Source organism: Macrobrachium nipponense, chromosome 17 (genome assembly GCF_015104395.2).
Source record: "Macrobrachium nipponense isolate FS-2020 chromosome 17, ASM1510439v2, whole genome shotgun sequence".
In the NCBI taxonomy this organism is placed as follows: domain Eukaryota; kingdom Metazoa; phylum Arthropoda; class Malacostraca; order Decapoda; family Palaemonidae; genus Macrobrachium; species Macrobrachium nipponense.
In genome coordinates, this window is record NC_087210.1 from 30,763,799 (window position 1) to 30,784,812 (window position 21,014).

Consider the following 21,014-nt stretch of genomic DNA (forward strand, 5'->3'; position numbering starts at 1 on the left):
GATAAGAAGAGGAAGGTGGCTTTTTGGGCTGAGAGTAAAACTAGTAGTGAAGCAACTCGTATGCCTTTAGAAGTGAAGGAGTCTACTTTTTCTTCCCCTCTGTTATCTAATATCTCTCCTGTCGATAGTCCTCCTACTTCATTGCCACTAACTCCAGTCCAGGTAGCCTATGCTTCCAATTCGAACACCATAGACCTTACAGACCTTACAGAGTCCAAAATGGACAGGACATTTGAGATTTTGGCCAATTCTGTCATGGATTTGGGTTTGGGTTTGGGTTTGTCTTTTCATTCCTTTGTTGAAAAATCAAATTCTAGTGAAAAGATGAGCGATGTGCCAAGTGTCAGTGTTGTGTCTGAAGAGGTGGCTGTCCGTCCCCTCAGTTCCTAGACGAAGGTCCCTTTCCTGCTCCCCCACACCTGGGAGAAGACATATCTGAAGTCAAAGGGAGACTGAGGGGGTTTACTCGCGGGCAATTGCCGACTCTGTCGAGCCTGTTGACTCGTGGGAGTCGACTAAACGCCATTGGAAAGGCGTTGATGTTAGTGAAGTGCAGTTCTCTTCCGAATTGGAGGTGTTGTCACCTGAAAAGAAGCGACAAATGCGTTGTGCTGTGGTTTTCGTCTTTTGAAGAGACATGCCTTGTTTATGGACTGTTTGACTCTGCCAGTGAAGTTGAACAAGCATTGGAGTCCTCAGCCTTCCTGCAGTTTAGCGCCTGTTCAGGTCATTCAAGATTCTCACCAGTTGTCTCCAGAGAGTGTTAAGTTCCCTCTGGTGACAGTTGCATTCTAGCACCGAAGTGATCTGAACAGCTGTCACACTATCGACCCCTTGTAGCTCATCGAAAGGAGTTTTGTCCCATTCGCCTCCTGCGGCTTGTAGTGCCTCACCTGCAAGTCGCTCATCTAAGGAGAGCCATTCGACTACCACTGCTTAACTTCCATGGCTTCGACTTCCAAGGCTAGTGCTATTTGTTGGATGATTTGTCTCTTGGTTCACTTAAACAGCAACGGCTCCTAAAGGAGAGGACGACGGTTTGTTGCCCATTTCATCAGAAGAGGAAGGAGAGGACCAGGATTTGATATCGTCTTCAGCTTACATGATTCTCTGAAGTTTTTGCTTGCTACCTATCGGAAACTTCTTTGAGCCAGCCTTTCCTGTGTTGCCGCCTTCTATTTTTGTAATGGACAGGAGGGTAGTAGCATCAGGTTTGCCGAAGTTGGTCCTTTACCAGTCCACTAAGAAAGTGTTGAACAAGTCTAACGAGAGGTTGTTGAAGAAGCAGAAGTTGGATAAAGCTTCGTTTGCCTATCCTCCTTCCAAGCTTTAAAGCAAGAAGTATTGTTTTTATGCGACTGGAGAAGTTCCTTCATTGGGAGTGTCTGCCTCCTCTCAAAGGGATTTCCCTGGTTTAGTAGACTCAACAGAAGATTGGCTTTTGCAGCTGCGAAAGTGATGTTTTCCACTCCAGATTTTGATCACCTTGTAAAGAACTTATTTAAAGTGATAGAAGTGTTTAGCTTTCTGGACTGAACGATCAGGGCATTAGCTAGGAAGGTAGAGGAGTGTCAGTCTTTAGAAGAAGAGTTTGCTTCAGACCGGCTTAATGTTTTGTCCTGCACGGACAGAGCTGTGAGAGACAGTTCAGGAGAACTAGCTGCTCTTTCTACAACGGGAGTGCTTAAAAAGCGGGAGTTGTGGTGTTCGTTTGCGTCTCAAGGAGTGAAGACTAATCAGAAACTGGCATTAATGTTTTTTCCCCTAAGTAAGTCCCACCTGTTCTAGAGACGGTTCAACAGGTGTGTTCAGACCTTGAGAAGAATTCCACCAAAGACCTTCTGATACAATCATTGAGACATCCAAAGGATCCTCCCCTTACAAGAGCTAAATCTTCTCCCCTCCAGAAGCATCCTTTTCCAGGGGAAAGACCAGGATTCAAAGCAGACCAAGGAATAACTTGCGAGCTCCAACTAAGTCAACCAAGAAGGCCCTTTTGAAGTCAACTTCCAAGTAATCAGAAGGTCCTTCACACACCCGTCGGAGCGAGACTCCATTGCTTCTGGGAGGAATGGAAGTCAGAGGAGCAGAGCTGTGGGGTCGTTGCATGTTCTCCGAGAAGGGTATTCGATCCCTTTTCTTCAAGATCCTCCACTGTCCAATACTCTTATCTCACTGAGCATATGTTGGGTGAACGAACGCAAGATGATTCTTTTTCCATGGTTCATTCAAGACAAATTAACATCTTAGGAAACAAGCTGAGCCATTCTAACAAGTCCTTCCAACGGAGTGGACTCTGAACGAGAGAGTTTGCCGAGATTTGTGGAGACTATGGGGGAAAACCAGCCATAGATCTCTTCGCCACCTAAGGAACAATCGCCTTCCAATTTTTTGTTCTCTGGTGCCAGATCTACAAGAGTAGAGAGCAATGTGATGCTTCTGGACTGGACAGGTCTCAATGTGTATGCGTTTTCCCCCATTCAGTCCTAGAGAGATCATCAACAAATTCCAGCCCCATTAGAATGTTCTATGACACTTCATGGCCCCATTCTGACCCAGGAAAAAATGGTTCTCAGACCTCTTCAAGCTCCTGGTGGACTTCCCCAGGCTTCTGCAACAATGTCGACGTCTTCTCAAACAACCCTACTTCGACAGGTACCATCAAGGGTTGTCTGCTCTTGCCCTAACAGTATTCAGACTGCCAGGAGCCTTGTCAGAGCGAAAGGTTTTTCCTCAAAGAGCAGCAGATGCTATTGCAAAATGTAGTTCTTCCAGACTCTATGAATCGAAGTGGAGGATATTTAGAATGTGGTACAGACATCACATCTCTTCTTCTATAACCTCTATAACAGAAATAGCAGTTTTTGTTATTTCTGAGAGATACAAGAAAGTTGTCCACATCTACTATTAAGGGTAATAGGTCTATGCTTTCTTCAGTTTTCAAGCATAAAGGCCTTGCCGTTTCGAATGGTCAGGACATCAGCAACCTCATTAAATCTTTTGACACTTCAAAAACGGGAAAGCCTAGGGAAGTGGATTGGAACTTGGACGTTGTTTTAAGGTGAGTTTCCAGTCTGCAGTTCAAGCCTTTAAGTTCTTCTCTGAAGGATCTAATGAAGAAGACTTTGTTTTTAGTTGCCTTAGCTACAGCTGGTAGAGTGAGTGAATCCAGGCTCTTAGTAAGGAGGTTAGGTTTTCTTAGAACAATGCAGTGTGCTCCTAGGTTGGAGATTTTCTGTGAAGAACGAGGACCTATCGAATTCATGGTCTCATTCTTTTTTAATAAAGAACCTAACAAACATACGGAGACCAGAAGAAGGGGAGCATATGTTATGTCCTGTCAGAGCCATCAGATGCTATCTGCATCGGACGGAGAGTTTAAGAGGAAGATTGAACCATCTCTGGTGTTTGGTGAGAGATCCCTCGTGTCCTCTCCCCAAAAGTACTATTTCGTTTTTCCTGAGAAGCCTGCTTCTGGAAGCTCACGTGCAAGTCCTAGATGAAGCTCTTAAAGTATTGAAAGTGAAGGCTCATGAAATTCGTGTAGTGGTGACTTCTTTAGCATTTAGACATAATTTGTCTCTATCCTCCATCCTGCAAACAATGTTCTGCAGGTCAAATTCAGTGTTTTCTTCACATTATCTGAAGGATATAGTATCTGTTTTTGAGAATTGTAATAGGTTGGGGCCGTTGTCTATAGCTGGCATGGTGTTGGGAGAGGAAGCATAGGGGGACCTTTTTCCCTCTACTATCTCCTCTCCTTGTATTTTTTAAGCTTGTTGAGTTTTTGGTAGCCTAGAGGTACAATGTACCTGGAGTAGCCTCCAGTTTTTTATGGTGAGGGTTGTGGTTTTTTAATTTTTATTGTAGGGGACAGTTCTTTGGATTGTTTGTATGGTCTTTGCCCAGTGCAAACTGCAGTTACAACAATCATGGCATACAAGGCAGCTTTATGGATTCAGGATTGAGTCCAGCATAGAAGTTGTCTCTTCCCTTCTGCAGTCTTTTGCTCTACAAAGACCTGCTCCCAAAAGACTTCCAATTACTTGGTCCGTGAACAAGTTTCTTAGATTTTTATCTCCCCTTAATTCAGCAGACCCAATACAACCACAACTCACATGCTATAAAAGGTAATCATCCTTATTGCATTCGCATCAGGAGCCCGTATTAGTGAACTGGGCTCTATTAGACGTGAAAGATATGTGACACAAACTGCTGATAATCAATTATTATTATTTACTATTGTCCCCTGGTCCATCATTCCTGGCCAAGAATGAGGATCCTTTAAGAAGGAAATCTCCTAATCTATTTCTTATAAGAAAACTCAATTTAGCAGACAAAACATTATGCTGAGTTCAAGCACTTAAGGTTTACCTAGAGGCCATGGCAAACATCCAAGGTCAGATTTTCCTACACCCTAGCATGAATAAATCCCATCTTCTACAAGGGCTAAGAATAATTTTAGTGTCCCTCATTTAAGGAGTCAAACCCACACTCCTTTCCTAGGTTTCATGATATTAGGAAAGTAAGTACGTTGTTGGCCTTCTTCAGAAATGTCTCTTTCAAAGTTGTCTCCGAATGTTCAGGGTGGTCATCAGAGACATTATTCTTAAAATATTAATACCATGAGCTCAAACAAATTCTACTACAATGTGTATCATTAGTCCTGACCCCATACGCTGACTATCACTTGGGAAGGTGCGACAAGACTTCAACTATACCCAGCATACGTAGGTAAGTCACTACAAAACTTCACCCTAAAAATACAAGTTCTTGCTTAGTTTCTTGTGTTTTGTTACCAAAACTTGTGGCTTGACCTTGGACCAGAGATGATTACAGTTTTTCATTTTGTGATTGTTGGGATTGAAAGTTTGAGAGCTTGAGCTTTTTGTCACCCACCTGTCAATTTCTTTGTAATTCTCCTTTGAGCATTTGGCAAAAAGGCATGGGATTTGGGCTAGGGATCATCCTGCGTTGACCAACAGAGAGTAATGGTTCTTGGTCTTTTTACCAGCTGGATCGTAAAACAAGATGGCCAATGCTCATGCGCAACAGTCCCCCTCTTCTGCGGCAGTTTTTTGATGTAGGAAAACTCGTTTTCTACATCAAGCTTCACTGAAGACAAGAGAAAAGGCCCTCTTGTCTTTTGAGTCCTATCATACTCCATCATGTTTCATAATTTTTGTACATGAACTTTCTGTCAGACATATACTTAGCTTACGTCTTCTGACGTCGACAGAATTCAAAACTCGCGGATAACGCGACAGGTAGGTCAGGTGATCTACCTTACCGCCGCTGGGGAGGCGGGATGTAAGAACCATATACCTTTCTTGCCAGATTTTTTCTGTCGTCGGTGTCGACCACACCTGTTGTCGGTACCTCTTGACAGTTGGATTCTTTTCTCGTTTTCGCCCTGGATTGTTTCTACGGACTTTTGGGTGAAGTACCCGATCTTTTGGCCTGGCTTTCGCGATTTGTGGACAGTTATTGGACTTTTCTTTGGATTTTTCTTTGGTATTTTTCGTTGGATTCCATGACTGTCTGATGTTGATACTAAGAAAACTGCTATGTTTAGAGTTTGTTGTATGACTGAGTGTAAGGTGAGGCTACCGAAAGCTGCGGTAGACCCTCACACGGTATGTTTGAAGTGTAGAGGGAATGAATGCACCTTTAATAACCCATTGTAATGAATGTGAAAAGCTGAATGAGGATGAATGCAAGCAAAATTCACAACCTTTACTAACCCTTGTAATGAATGTGAAAAAGCTGAATGAGGATAATGGAAGTCTTTGTCTTCCTACTTGAGGAAGCTTGAAAAAGGAGGATAAAGTTAGGAAAGCTTCTTCCAGGAGCAGTAGTAGATCTCGTATTAGCGAGTTGGATGTAAGTAATCCTTTTTTATTTTAGAAAAGTAGCTCCTTTGTCAGTTTCCAGCTCCTGCTCCCTGCACCGAAGCCGAAGATGCGCCTTCGGAAATGGCCTCAATGAAAGCCACCATTCGCAGTATGGAGAGGAAAAAATCAAGCAACTAGAAGGTAAGAGTGATTCCAATAGTGATTTGTGCAGTGAACCCAGTGCAGTGGAGGGTGCGTCTGATCGGCTCCCTAATGCTTCCAGGCCTAGACCTCTTCCAGACTCCCAGTTCCCAGTGGAGGAGGAAAGTCGAAAGCCGCAGGAAGGGTTAGGGAGCAATCCCCAACGGTCAGGCGCCCCTCCCCCTCGGTAGCTCCTGTTGATCGTTCCCAGGCTACCTTGATCGCTCCAAGAGAGAAATTTTTGCGCCAGTGCTTCTCGTCGTCGCCTTCGCCTTCTCCTAAAAGAGGTATGGAGAGCTCTTCGGAAGCCTCGCGCCCTTCGAAGAGAGCCTGGAACGCTCCCTGCGCCCGCCCCTTCCAGCCCTGAAGTTTTTCGGAAGAGCCTGAGGTGGAAGCGAAGAAGCGTAAGAGATCTCAGGAGTATCGTTCCCCGAGCGGAGATCGAGCCTCGTCTCCTGTTCACGAGTTGTGAATTCTCCTGCAAGGGTGTTGGCTAACCTTCAGGCGCAGATTTCGGCTCTGGCTGGCTCTCTTTGCGTGTCTTCTCGTCGTAGGAAGGACGTCTCGCTTCCTGTAAAGAAGTCCAGGCTCCCCTCTCCTGACTCTCGCTATTCGACGGAAGAGGCGCGCTCACCTGTGCGTTCGGATTCTCGCAGGAGGCTTTCTGCCTCGGACAAAGATCACATCTGCGTCTAAGCGACATTCGCCTGACAGACAAGTTTCTCCTTCGGACAAGGAGCAAACTGCGCGTAGGAGATCCTCACCCTACAGACGCTCTTCTCGAGACAGGATCGCTCCCCTTGACAGGCGCCAAGAGCCTAGTAGGCACTACTCACCTCGTAGCCGCTCCTCGTCTCGCCTCCACTCTCCGGTTTGACAAAAGCGCCCTAAATCGGACAGGCGCCCTTCGCTGGACAGGCGTCAAGAGCTTGTTAGGCGCGTTTCGCCTGGCAGGCGCTCTTCTCCGACTTTTACTCGCCTCGAGTCAGGCGACGAGAGCCTTAGCAGGTCGCTTCTCCCCTGGTAGGCGCTCAACCTAGTAGGCGCTCGTCGCCAGAGATTCTCTCGCCTCGGTTCATGCGCCAAGAGCCTGGTAGGCGCTTTTTCGTATGGCAGGCGCCGCTCTCCTTTGGATAGGCGCCAAGAGCCTGATAGAAGTTCTTCTTCAAACAGGCGCTCTGCAACCTGACTGCCGCCTGACTCCTATTAGTCTTCAAGGATCTGGGAAAGGCAAACGCATCCTCCAGACAAGAAGGATGTTGCAAGTAGACACTTGCCTGAAGCATTGTCTCCAAGACGTATACGTCTAACTTCCTCTAGAGACTCCTTAAGAATAGTCGCGCCTCTAAGGATCAGGAGGGCTCTTCAGCTCAGGAGGAATCAGGACCCCTCAGAAGAAGAAGGACAAAAGACGCCTCAGTTTCCTCCTATAAGGAAACTAACAGAGTTACTCCTGCAAGAGTTTGGAGATATCCTTTCTCCTGTGGCTCCCCCTTCTCCTCTTTCGTTATTCTCCACTTCGACGACGTCGAAGGTTTCGTCTTGTGTAAGGATGCAACCTACTGTTTCCATGAAGAAGGCGCTGAAGGTTTTGGGGTTTTGGGGGAATGGCTCCTTTCTAAGGAAGAGAAAAGGGAAGACGGTTTTTTCTTTCCCTCCGTCTAAACTGACCGGCAGATTGGGATTCTGGTACGAATCGGGAGAACCTTTAGGCCTCGCTCTCCCTTCGTCTGCGGACTCGGACTTCTCTTCATTAGTGGATGCTGCTCGTCGTTCCGCCTCTTGTCCGCCAAGACTACGTGGGGAATGAACGAACTTGACCACTTACTGAAGGGAATGTTCCGAGTCCTGGAAGTTTTTCAAACTTTCCTTGATGGTCTTTAGGTGTTCTGGCTAATAAGACCAAGACCCCAGATGCTCTGTCTCCTGAAGATCTTAACTGTGTACTCACTTGCATGGATAAAGCAGTGAGAGACGGATCGAGTGAAGTCTCCTCACTGTTTGGAGCTGGAGTGCTTAAGAAACGGTCGGTCTACTGTTCGTTTCTCACGAAGGCAGTGTCTCATGCACAAAGGGCCTCGCTCTTGTATGCTCAACTCTCTCTTCTGTTCCCCTAAGAAAAATTATCCAAGATGTCTCGAGTGCCCTTTCGCTAAGGCTACTCAGGACATGTTAGCCCAGGCGGCCAGGAAACCTCGCTCTGTCTTCCAACCCAAGACCAAGAAAGAGACTCCTCTGACAGGAGCCCTTTCGAGGAGGACCGCTGTCAGAGGTTCTGCAACCAGAGGGACTAGACCTTTTAAGAGAGGTAAAACCTTCTCTAAGTCAGTCAGAGGGAAGAAATAGCGGTCAAGGACTCCAGACATCAGTGGGTGCCAGACTACTGAAATTTGCCGACGTCTGGGCCCACAAAGGGGCAGACAATTGGTCCCTATCGATTGTCAGCAAAGGATAAACCTCATTCCCAATTCTCGTCAAGACCACCATTGACGACAACTCCCGAGGGAGTTGGTAGCCAAGTACAAGGACCCCATCAGAATCAAGCCTTTTCTCTAGCAGTAGATCTCATGCTAGAGAAGGAGGCTATAGAACTAGTGAAAGATCCCGCTCTGCGGGCTTTTACAACAGACTTTTCCTAGTTCCGAAGACTCAGGAGGATGGGAGAACCGTGTTGGATGTAAGCGCCCTGAACGTCTTTGTGGAAAAGAGGAAGTTCGCCATGGAGACAACTTCCTCAGTGTTAGCGGCTCTTCGTCCAGGGGACTGGATGGTGTCTCTAGACCTTCAGGACGCTTACTTTCATGTGCCGATCCATCCTTCTTCACGGAAAGTATCTACGATTCATGATGGGAGGAAACATCTTCCAATTCAAGGCCTTGTGCTTCGGCCTATCAACTGCACCCCAAGTTTTCACGGGTTAATGAAAAACGTGGCGCAGTGGCTACATTTGGAGGGAGTGAGGGTGTCGCTTTGATCTCGACGACTGGCTAATCAGAGCAGAGTCTCAAGAAAGATGTCTGGAGGACCTTCAAAAGACCCTTACATGGCAAGTTCGCTGGGACTTCTGGTGAACTTCCAGAAGTCTCAATTAATCCCCAGTCAAGAGAGGATCTATCTGGGGATTCGGATAGCTTCTCTGGCTTTTCGGGCTTTTTCCGTCGCCAGAGAGGATAGCTCGTTGCTACGAGAAAATAACGACCTTCCTAGAGAAAGATGCATGCACAGCGAGGGAGTGGATGAGTCTGCTGGGGGACACTCTCCTCGCTGGAGCAATTCGTTTCTCTAGGAAGGTTGCATCTCAGGCCTCTACAGTTCTTCCTATACCAGAACTGGGGAGGCTCTCTCCCTAGATCTGGAGTTCTCCTTCAAGATCTCAAGGGGAAATCAAGAGAGAACCTTCGGTGGTGGAACAACCCACTTCGATTTGTGGAAGGAATGTCTCTCTACATGCCGAACCCCAGCCATGTGTTGTTTTCCGACGCATCGGAGGCAGGTTGGGGAGCGACACTCGGGACAAGAGAAGTGTTCAGGCACCCTGGAAGGGGGATCAGGTGTCCTGGCACATCAACAAGAAAGAGTTGATGGCAGTCTGGATGGCATTGAAAGCCTTCGAACCCCACGTCCGAAATGCAGTAGTGCAGGTCAATTCGGACAACACAACAGCCTTGGCGTACATCAAAAAACAGGGGGGGACGCACTCCTTCTCCCTGTACGAAACAGCAAGGGATCTTCTGCTGTGGTCTCAAACAAGGAAGATCAGTCTTCTCACCAGATTCGTACAGGGAGAAAGGAACGTCAGGGCCGCCGATCTCCTGAGCAGGAAGAATCAACTCCTGCATTCCGAGTTGACCCTCCACCTCCAACCAGAAGTATGCCAAGGACCTGTGGAGAAGATGGGGCAGACCTCACATCGATCTCTTTGCAACAGCAAAGAACGCAAGAATCGAACTTTACTGCTCCCCGATCTCAGACCCAGGAGCAGTTATCAGTGGATGCGTTTCTCCTAGATTGGACAGGGCTTAGACGTCTACGCCTTTCCCCCTTCAAAGTACTAGGACAACCCAATCAAGAAATTTGCTATCTCGGACGAGGACAAGAATGACGCTAGTAGCTCCGTTCTGGCCCGCCCAAGATTGGTTCACAGAGGTACTGGAATGGTTGGTGGACTTTTCCAAGAGCACTTCCACAAAGACAAGATTTGCTCAAACAACCCCACTTCGACAGGTATCACAGAAACCTCCCCGCTCTCAATCTGACTGGCTTTCGACTGTCAAAAGTCTTTGTCAGAGCGAAGGGTTTTCGACAAAAAGCTGCTAAGGCTATCGCCTCAGCTAGAAGACCTTCGACCCTTAAAGTCTACAGTCGAAGTGGGACGTCTTTCGCCGTTGGTGCAGGAACCAGAAGTTTTCCTCTTCCAGTACCTCTGTGACTCAGATAGCAGATTTCCTAGTTTTCCTCAGAGAAAATGCGGTTTGGCAGTATCTACTATCAAAGGATACCGAAGCAGCATGGCTGGCTGCGGTATTCAGACATAGGAATTTAGATCTTTCGAATAACAAAGATCTTCATGATCTATTAAGATCTTTTGAATCTTCCAAGAAAAACCTCGAGCGAAGTTCCAAGTTGGAATCTGGATGTGGTTCTTCGTTTCCTGAGGTCCGCTAGGTTTGAACCACCACATTTAGCCTCCTTCAAAGATCTCACGAGGAAAGCTCTCTTTCTCATGGCTTTTTTAGCATCAGCTAAAAGGGTTAGTGAGATTCATGCCCTAGAAGGAAGGGTAGGTTTTTTCAAAGGAGATTCCGTGGTTTGTTCCTTCCTTCCTTCGTTTTTTGGCAAAAAATGAGAAACCCCTCAAATCCGTGGCCAAGGAACTTTGAGGTTCGTGGTTTATCTGCCATAGTAGGGGAAGAACCTGAAAGAACTCTTTGCCCTGTTAGGAGTTTAAAATACTACCTTCAGAAGAAGAAAACAAAACCCTTAGGGCATTGAGGATAGACTATGGTGCTCTGTAAGGACCCCAGCAGACCATTGTCGAAAAATGCGCTGTCTTTCTTCATTAGAAGTGTTGTGAAAGAAGCACATAAAGCTTGTAATGAGGAACATTTCAAGATCCTAAAAGTCAAGGCTCATGAAGTAAGAGCAATTGCCACTTCCTTGGCCTTTAAGAAGAATATGTCTCTTCAAAGAATCTGATGAAAACTACATTCTGGAGATGTAATTCAGTATTCGCCAACCACTACCTAAAAGACGTCAGTATTACGTATGACGAGTGCTTTCGCGTTAGGCCCGTACGTATCGGCGGATTCGGTGCTGGGGCAGGGAGCTGGAACATATCCTTAGTAGTTTTTTCCTTGTTTTTTTGGTAATTGAGTTCATATGGTTGTATGAAAAATGATGCAGGTAGGCATCTTTTTTCGTTTCGTAATGCTAATAACGTTAGTTTGGTTAGGTGATCGGATTTGGTTTGAAGCTCCCTGCGTTGGTAGTGGACAGGTTCTGTCATAGAAGAGGGCGAACCCCCATTGACATGATCCGACTTGGATTCTACTAAGTAAGCGGATATCAAGTCCCGTTAGTAGACCCAAAAGAGTCTTTTCAGCTGTAGTCACTGCCCTCGCTGTAGCTCTTATGGCTATGCAGACTAATAGACAGTATCTATGAAGTCTTCAGCCTAAACAGGTAAGAACCAAGGTTATTTTTTATCCTACAACAGGTGTTGTTTACCTTTTCTTTGTACCCTCCACCAAGGGTGTCAATCAGCTAAGTATATGTCTGACAGGAAAGTTCATGTACAAAAATGATATTGTTATTTTTACAATAAAGTTTTGTACATACTTACCTGGCAGACATATACGATTGATGGCCCGCCCACCCTCCCTCCCATCAGGAGAACAGGTATAAGAGAGAAAAAATCTGGCAAGAAAGGTATGATGGTTCTTACACCCGCCTCCCAGCGGCGGGTAAGGTAGATCACCTGACCTACCTGTCGCGTTAGCCGCGAGTTTTGAATTCTGTCGTGACGTCAGAGACGAAGCTAAGTATATTGTCTGCCAGGTAAGTATGTACAAAACTTTATTGTAAAATAACAATATCATATTTACATTACGACACAATACCCAGCTACAAAACCAGGCTAAAAGATATTTTTTTTTATATTAATCTAGTCCACTATGGAGGAGTAACTCCTTTGACGACTCACAGCGACTACCAAAAACAGGTGTTTCCTATGGCAAAACCTGTTCTATACAATGCCTGTTGAATTCAAGTTTTGTACTAAAATCGATATCAGCCCACCTCCACCATGATGGCTGATTATGAATTTTAGTTACATATGTTGTGATATTTTTGCATATTCATAAATACAGTGGAACCTCTACATACGAAAGTCCCTACATATGAAAAATTCAGGTTACGAAAGCAAAGACGAAGATTTTTTTGCTTTTGTGTACGAAAATAGTTCAGGTTGTGAAAGGGTAAAGTCTGAGATTCACCTGGGCCGCCAAGAACAATTGTAAAATTCACGCTCCGCCAACTCAGTAGACTCACCACCATCCTCCCGCTCTCCCATTGGTTCCTGATGCTAGTCACCGCCGTAAGATCCTGCTCTCCTATTGATCAGCATCTGTCCCATCATGCCTCTATGTAAAGGCATTCCTTGACCATTTTTTGTGGCAGCATTATCGTAAACACCTGGAATTCGTTCGTTCACATATATTTAGTTTGTTAACGTAAATTAGTGTTAGTGATTTCGCTTTCGTTGTACTGTAAGTTACGTTATCGTGTTGTGTGTGAACTTAATTACTTACGTTATTCGCCTTGGGTCCCAAGAATGTTGCTGGAGTTCACGGAAAGAAGAGGATGATTTCTATGGAGATAATCAAGAAGTGTTAATGTTTTCTGCCATTTGTTAATGTGTTTCGTAAAGGTTAATGTTAATGTTTTCTGCCATTTTTTAATGTGTTTCGTAAAGTTAAGTGTTGATGTTTTCTGCCATTTGTCCTCCTCCTCTGTCGCCATTTTTGGACATCGCCTCACTCGAAAGGTAAGGTTCCACATTTTAGCTACCATACGTACCGCTACATGTACATACAGTTATTTCCTTGTACCCTGTACACTAATACACTTTATTTACAGGTACAGTCATGGTTATGTTAGGTATTGAATGGTCCAAATTGTTGTATTTCATTGTTTATTTGTCAATTTAGCTTTATTATAAAATTTGCTGTGGTGTTTTTGTAGGGCTTGGAACAAATTAGGCAATTTACATGTAATACGTAGTTCAAGATACGAAAAAATCAGGTTACGAAGGCCGCTTTGGAACGGATTAATTTCGTAACCTGAGGCACTTCTGTACTAGGTGGTCAAAGTCACTGGACATATTGTTGTTTCTGAACTGAACAATGCTGGCGCCATTAAAATTGTCAATTTATGACGCCATAAGTCCTGATTGCCAGTTGCCGGTGCCCCATAACGTGCCGAGTTATGGTTATTGGGGCCATAAATGGTGCCAATAATAGTTATGGCACTATAATATACCTAAAGGAGGCTCCATTAACTGTTATCAGAGCCATTAATTGGATATTGGTACCATAAGCTCAATAAATCACCAAACTTCGGTTAATGGCAGTTTTCGCTTATCAAACCCCTGCCAAGAATGGACACCCCCCCCCGTCCAATAACCAGGGACTGCCTATGTAAGTTATTCCCTAGGTACAGTATTCTTGAGGTGTAGTGAACTGGATATTGAATTATATTAATTTGTGGTGCAAATGATAGGGTCCTTCACTTGGAATGTTTTGAAAGCTCAGCTGTTCAAAGGATAGGCATTTATAAATTGAGTTTATGACAGAACTAATTTAGCAGATTTTGTTTCTTACTATGTATATCCTTGTATACCCTATTCATCCTCTGATATGCTAACTCTCTAACTCTTAATGCCAGCCACTGCACTATAGATAGTTAACTTTTTTTTTCACTAACCATCTACTAATATTATCCCACAACTTGCTTCTCTTATTCTATTTTCTTATGTTCAAGTACCCACAAATCTCTTTGCTGATCCATTTTGAATTTGATTTTTAGATCATTTCTAAAACTGATTGATCTTGTAAATGTATAGGGTATTGCTAGTTATGAGATGGAATAACTACTACTATGTGTACTTTTGTATATTTTGCAGGTTTTTAATGGATGAACTTGACAAAAAGGGCGACAATTTTAGAAGTCTTCCATTAACAATAGCTATTGAAGAGGAAGACAAATCATTTGCTTTACCACAGGTAAGTGGTGCTTTAGCATTGTGTCCTGCAAATGATCAGATCTTTCATTACTTACTGAAAAACAAATAATAATGATAAAAAGCATCCAGGCCTAACACTGTGTAGCCAGCCACTGTAGGATTTAATCCGAAGGAATTGCTCAAAGATGCCACTGCTGCTGCTGCCAAAGAGTAGCCTTAGATACTTTTGATTTTAGTTGTAGGTATCCACCCACCAGCCCATGCTATATCCAAATTTGTTAATTTGCAAATGGCTAACAAATAAAAAGGAGAGGATAGTCAAGTTTCACAGTACTTAGAAAATTCTAGTCATCTTCCTTCAAGAATAGTATTTTTCTTTTTGAAAAGTGCTATCCCCTTAATCACTACATTCTCATCATTATCATTCTTAACTTGGCTAATAATATGATGGGAGTTTTGGCTTGTAGTTGATACTTTATTTCTTCAGTCATATTTTTCCATTTAAAGAAATTGATATATTAAATCTGATCATTTATTTTCTGATTCCTAAGAAAACATGAGTTTTTTTTATATAAGTAACTTACTAAGTAGTACATAATAAATTACATAGCTATTAGTTGCCACTCATACGGCAGCTTAAATTCAGAATTTGCGGGTAACTCCTGAACGCCGCTGGCATATGAGAGACACTTTGGTAAATAGCGACTCGGTGTTTAAGGGTTAACTTTGATAAGTGTACAGTGTTACAAAAAGGAACAAAACTCAGATACAGTGGAAAGAAGTTTAAGAAATGATCTAAGGAAAATAGGAGAGTGATTAAAAATTGGCAAATGCCTTATAACTTACAAATAGGAACAAACAACCCTCATGCCAACTACATGCTGCTTACAAAAATTGTGTAGAACAAGAAGAGGACCTTGGAGTCATTATTACCAAGAACTTAAAATTCACAAAACAGTGTGTAAAAGCTGAAAAGAAGGCACAGAAACCAGTGGGATACATAAAGAGGCAGTTCAAATACAGAAACGAAGGAAATGGTGTGTTCTACTAATCAATAGTTAGACTTCATCTTGAATATGCAGTACAGTTTTGGTCACCAACACTGAGAAAGGGCATAAATAGATTAGAAGGGTACAAGCAAGAGCCACAAAGTTAATTCCATTCATCAGGCAAATAGGTTACCAAAGATGACTGGAGAGCCTGAACATGTATGGCTTAGAAACACAACGATTGCAAGGATATCCAATAGAAACATTCAAAATACTGAAAGGCAAAACAAAAGTAGACAGTAATCTGTTTACATTAAACAAAACCCAGAGAAGAAATAATGGATCGAAACTAGAACTGAAGAGATACAACACATCCCATTGTGGTAACTTCTTTTCATGCAAGATATGTGACACTTGGAATAAACTGCCACCAGAAGTTGTAAACAGCAACAGGTTAGAAGAGTTTAAAAGAAAGCCAGACAAAATCATTAGGACACTGTGAATGAACAGTAAAACCTGCTCCTAGAGATCATTGAGCACATGATGTCTTTTCGGATGGACTAATAAGTCTTTGAGACATTCTAATCCTTGTAACTCTCGGTTTAGGCTAGAAGGGTTAGAAGTACTGATGTATGTATTTTTAAGGTTACTAATGTTTAAGATGATGTGGAATTGATATTAATACTAATATAATTTGAAATATTAATACAGTAATGGGATAATAGGCAGCATTTTTAGATGGGGTTAGTAAGTATTCACTGATTTTAACTATTTGGGGGTGGGGGATCTGGTCCCTATCCCTGCGAACAAGGCGTCTATTGTACATTCATATATATGTACATTATTACATTTATGGCACTTCCCTGATTGTGTCAGGATGGGGCCTGGACTTCCCATACCACCTCCTGACACACAGTGCAGTCAAAATTCTCGAGCTCATGGCAAAAATGTTTGAGAAATACTATATCTGATGACCACACCATAAACTTGGAGACTTCATGGCAAGAGACATTTTTGGAGAAAACTACTGAGTTGCTTATCTTTCAAGTTTTATGTAACATAGAAAAGGAGTATGTTCACTTTTTCAATCAGGGACACTAAGGTAGTTCTCAGCCCATACAGTGGAGAATGGTTATTTTGTGGTAAGGTGCACAAAAAGAGGGAAAAAGGGTAAGCTGGGATGTTACCTATGACATCTAGGTAAACCACGAGTAACTGGACCAGGCATAATGTCTTATTCTTTGTGCTAAGTTCCCTTAGAAGAATAGGGGATTGCCTCTTTAAATTGTCGAAATTTTTGGCCAGGAATGATAGGCCAGCAAACAACAGTGAGTGTTGGCTAGGTGTGTGTGCGTGTGATGAAGCGTTTTCCTTGTCTGAAAAAGCAGAGTTGACTGATCTGGGTTTCTGGATATAAGGTGGTCAAGGAGAGCATATTTGGTCCACTGAATTGAGATGACAGGAGTTGAAAAAACCTTTTTCAAGAACCAAGTACAGGCCCTAGTTTGCCGTCCCAGTTACTGATGGGGTTTCTGTTCCGATAGCTTGATGATAAGCAAAATTTGCAAATACTGAAAATAGGCAATTTTTCGCACTTATCGGTGCCAATAACCAGATTTTGGCGTTGATAACTGGTTAACTGTGCCTCTTGTAGGTATATATTGGCACCAATACTCTATAATTGGCGCAGATAACTAGAAATTGGTACATTTCACCACCAAAAATGTGCTACCGTGTATGTCATAACTGTGTTAGTAACAAGATGCTTATCCTGAAACAGGTGATGAAAATTGGAACAGTTTCAGTTGTAATTTTAATCAGGGCCCTTTGTGTGGAGGTAATCCAACCACACTTTCCATGTGGACTGATATTGCCATAGTATTTCCAAAAGGACCAGAGCTCTGGTGGGGCTGTTTGGTTCCTCCCACGTGTGTTTAATCTCTGCATTTCTGCCAAATTTATAACAATAACAGAGATAAAACCATTTGCCCCATTACAGATATCAAATATTATCTTTTCCGTTACGCAGAATTCTAAATCGATTACATAAGTTCACACTTCACAATTGATAAAGTTTTTTATGCGATAACAAGAAACGGAGTCAGATTTTCTATCAACATGGCATTTCATTTTGGTGCTGTTGCCACTATTTCAAACAGTTCCACGTGCTTTTAAATCCACGGATAAGCCGCTTAGATTCTCTCCGGGACACTCGGTGGTCACTGTACATGTCTGGAGGCAGTTCTCCTTTCTACAAATATCTTGATTTCTTAATATCGTAGGTATAGAATAAATTAGTGAGCAAGGAAATATGAAAGAAAGCATAACAGTAAGTTTGACAAGTGAGAAAATAAATAATTGTGTACAGACAGCAGCTCTCTCTCTCTCTCTCTCTCTCTCTCTCTCTCTCTCTCTCTCTCTCTCTCTCTCTCTCTCTCTCTCTCTCTCTCTCTCTCTCTCTCTCTCAAAATAATAGGTAGGAAACAATGGCTGAATATTGTTTGAATATGCTATGGCAAAGTTTTGGCCTGGCTGAAGTGTGGAGTGACTTTGACACCGACTTACAAGTCATTCCTGGTCATCTCACAGTCATGGATAGACATCAACCTCACAGCCAAGAAAAGGCTATCGCATACAAATTAAATAGGTATTTTCTAGAGGAAAAGGCAAATGGAGGGCCTATGATTCTATAAAAAACCTCTCGCTCGGACAGCTGTAAGGTTTATATTAGAAGAGAGAGAGATTAAGAGCAGGGCCAAGTAGGAAGGAGATTAAAGTACCTGGAAATAAAAGCCCCTATAATCTTATAATGATAGCCTCGGGGTTTGTCTCAAAGACATTCAAAGGTCTGTCACACGGGTCAGTTGTTGTTTTTATAATAATCTTCACTGTAGACTATATTCTGAAAATTCACGTGTAAAGGTTGTGGCTCAGAAAAGAGGAAGCTTATACTTCTCCTCCTGCTGCCTGGTATTGAGCAATAAACAGCAGTGGGATTGATTATGTCACCTATTGTTGTGACAGAACAAACCAATGATTGTTGGGCCAATTTTAGGCTACTAGGTATGCAGTTCCATTGAAAGATAGTAGTTTAGCCAAAACTTTCGAAATCTGGGACAATGGGGAAAGGATATAGATTGTCCTCCATGTGTTACAGTCATATAGGAATGCATCTCTTGCCATTGCCTAAGTTTGGAGGCATTCACTGGAAGTTGATGGTTCTCTCCTATGGCAAACAGGTCCACTTCCAAAGGAGGAAGCTGATTTGGAAGGAGTGCTTGTTCAATATCCACTCAGTTGAAGTTACCGTCTACCTCGAAAGGAAGTCTGCTGTCACATTGAGTAACCCTCTGATATGGATTCCTGATATAGATTCCTTTCCCATACTATCCTTAGGATAGACAGCATGACTACATTGAGAGGAGCTTAACTGGAGCTGATCATCTTGATACATGTCACTGCTGAAATATTGCCTAGGACTAACAATATATGGATCCTCTTTAGAGACTTCAATTCCAGGAAATTAATGTGGCACCTCCCTAAAACAGGTGACCATATTATAAACACCTGATGATCCTCCCAATGGATTTATCAACCTATCAAGAAGGCATTCATGAGTTTAACCACCTTCACAGCTTTGGGAGTCAGATTGACTAGTTTTGCAAGAGCACCCTTCCAGGTCCATGGACAAAATATCTTCCCAAGCTGCTTTTGTACTACGTGGAGACAATCATGAAGCCTTTACTTGGCATGTGAGAGCAAGACTCGGTTCAGGCCCAGTATCTGTTCTGACTGTTGTTGAGAAACCATGGATTGGGCCAGGAACCCTTGTAGGTCTTTCCTTATTTGACCTGAGTTTGGGTGGGAAGCGACAACCAGCCACCAGCATACCCCAATGAAGTCCTTGCCACATAAAACACCTGTCTCAATCAGTCGAGAAAGCTTCTGACCAGAGCCTGTTGATTACCACTCGCAAGTTTCAATAGCACTCCTCTTTGGTGTCTCTAAGTATCTAGGTATGCCACCTGAGCTTCCTCTTGTCTAAGTTCATCTGAACTGTTATTGTCAGTTTTATGAAGTTCCTCAGGTTAGTGTTCAAGATGAAGGGCATGACCAGGAATCTAAATGTCTCTCCCTTTCCAAACCCCAGGTGTGTTTCAAGGTTGCGTTTCCTTTTTGTCAATAGATGTAGCTCTTTGTGCCGTGAGAAGGGTATTGTTGCTGCTGCTGCTGCGGTTGTTGATGCATCCTCTTCTGTTTTTGGGGTGGAACTCCCAAGATAATTATTTCCCAGTTAAAAACTTACCCAGCAGAATAGAAAATGTACAGTTCTGGTGAAAGGGTCATTCTCTGAGTTCCATTACAACAGGTTAATCAGAGAGATTATGGCATAAGGGAGAAAAATGTAATGGTAAGGTGACATTGGGAATGGCATTTTTGAGCTCAGTATGATCTCTTCAGACCCAGAGGCACTGTTTCATGAAATCATAGTGTGCTCCTCATATGGGCAGCATAATAGCGTGCAACAATAGATGGAGCAGCCATAGATAACTTGGGGAGCTCTCTTGTAGTCCTTTCCAGAATAGTGTAGGAGGGTAAAGGGGAGAGGAGGAACTATGCATGGAACTCAGAATTGTTAGATGTGTCTGTGATTTTGTCCATAGGGATGCCACTACTGGGTAGCTGTGGACAATGGGAGCTTATACATTCAAAGGTTTATTATTATCTTTAGTTTATGAGGAATTGAATACTCATTTAAGTGGAGTAAAATTGAAATAAGTTTTACATGCTTTCAGCATTCAAGTTTGTTTTATCCCTCATTTTGTTTATAGTTATGTATAATACAAAATATTTGCCAGAATTTTGCCTACCTTTTTAACATTGAGAAGCCTGAACATACTGTAATGTTACTTTGTAGAATTAAATGGTATTCATTTAGTCTTGATTTGTTTATGTTTAATGGCTGCAGCTGAGTAAGCTTCAGTTTTTCATGTTGTTGTAATAACTTTTCTATACAATTTCCAAATTCTGTATTTAAATCCTACCCTTTTACTTTTTAGACTTCAAGTCTACCTGCTCTAGGAAGACCCCGCAGTAGTGGTTCATCTGCTTCAAGTAAAAGACAGGTAAAAATTATTGTTATCCATGTAGACAAAATTAACTACTGTTAATAGAAATTTTCATTTGTTCTTACAAGAATACAAACTTTGCCATGTATATATAGGATTACCCTCTGCATAAACTGGGCCTGATTGCTGAAGCATGGTAACATGGTAATTAACTAGTTGCTGCAGTTGAGTGAGGAGCGGAGGAATCTAGCCCAATACGATTAACATTCACTTTTTCAACCCCTTTGATTAACAGGGTCTTACACTGCTGTTGCCATGACTGCTTGTGCTGAAGCTTTCTTAAGTATTTCTTGGTGTGAATGATTGAATACTCAGGCATGTTTGCTTTGAATTTTGTTGTTGATTGTTGTAAGAATAATGGTGGTTAGTGATTATCCACCTCCTAAGAATGGTCAGTGCAGATGCTCAGGGCATGAAAGTGTTTGCATGTAAGGTTTATGTCCATTGTTTGATCTTATGGGAATACCAACCTATTCATAAATGAAGTTTCGCAGCACAAGATGCACTGCATCTATCACTGACTTAACTAGAAAAGCAAAATCCTATTGGTAGGCCTGTGAGTCACTCAATGACCTGAGCTGGTTAGCTTATGAAAATACAAATATAAAAAAATAAAAAA

At 42.9% G+C, this 21,014-nt stretch overlaps 1 protein-coding gene across 1 annotated transcript in view; it reads left to right on the forward strand.

Annotated features, from left to right (window-relative positions):
• Positions 1-20,598, forward strand: part of LOC135196162 (TCF3 fusion partner homolog) — a 103,015-nt gene extending 82,417 nt beyond the window's left edge. Inside the window, exons 3-4 of the mRNA XM_064222735.1 lie at positions 14,218-14,317; positions 20,327-20,598. Coding sequence (XP_064078805.1) covers positions 14,218-14,317; positions 20,327-20,437 — 211 coding nt within the window. The 3' untranslated portion in view covers positions 20,438-20,598. The remainder of the gene's footprint in view (positions 1-14,217; positions 14,318-20,326) is intronic.
• The last annotated feature ends 416 nt before the right edge of the window (positions 20,599-21,014 follow it).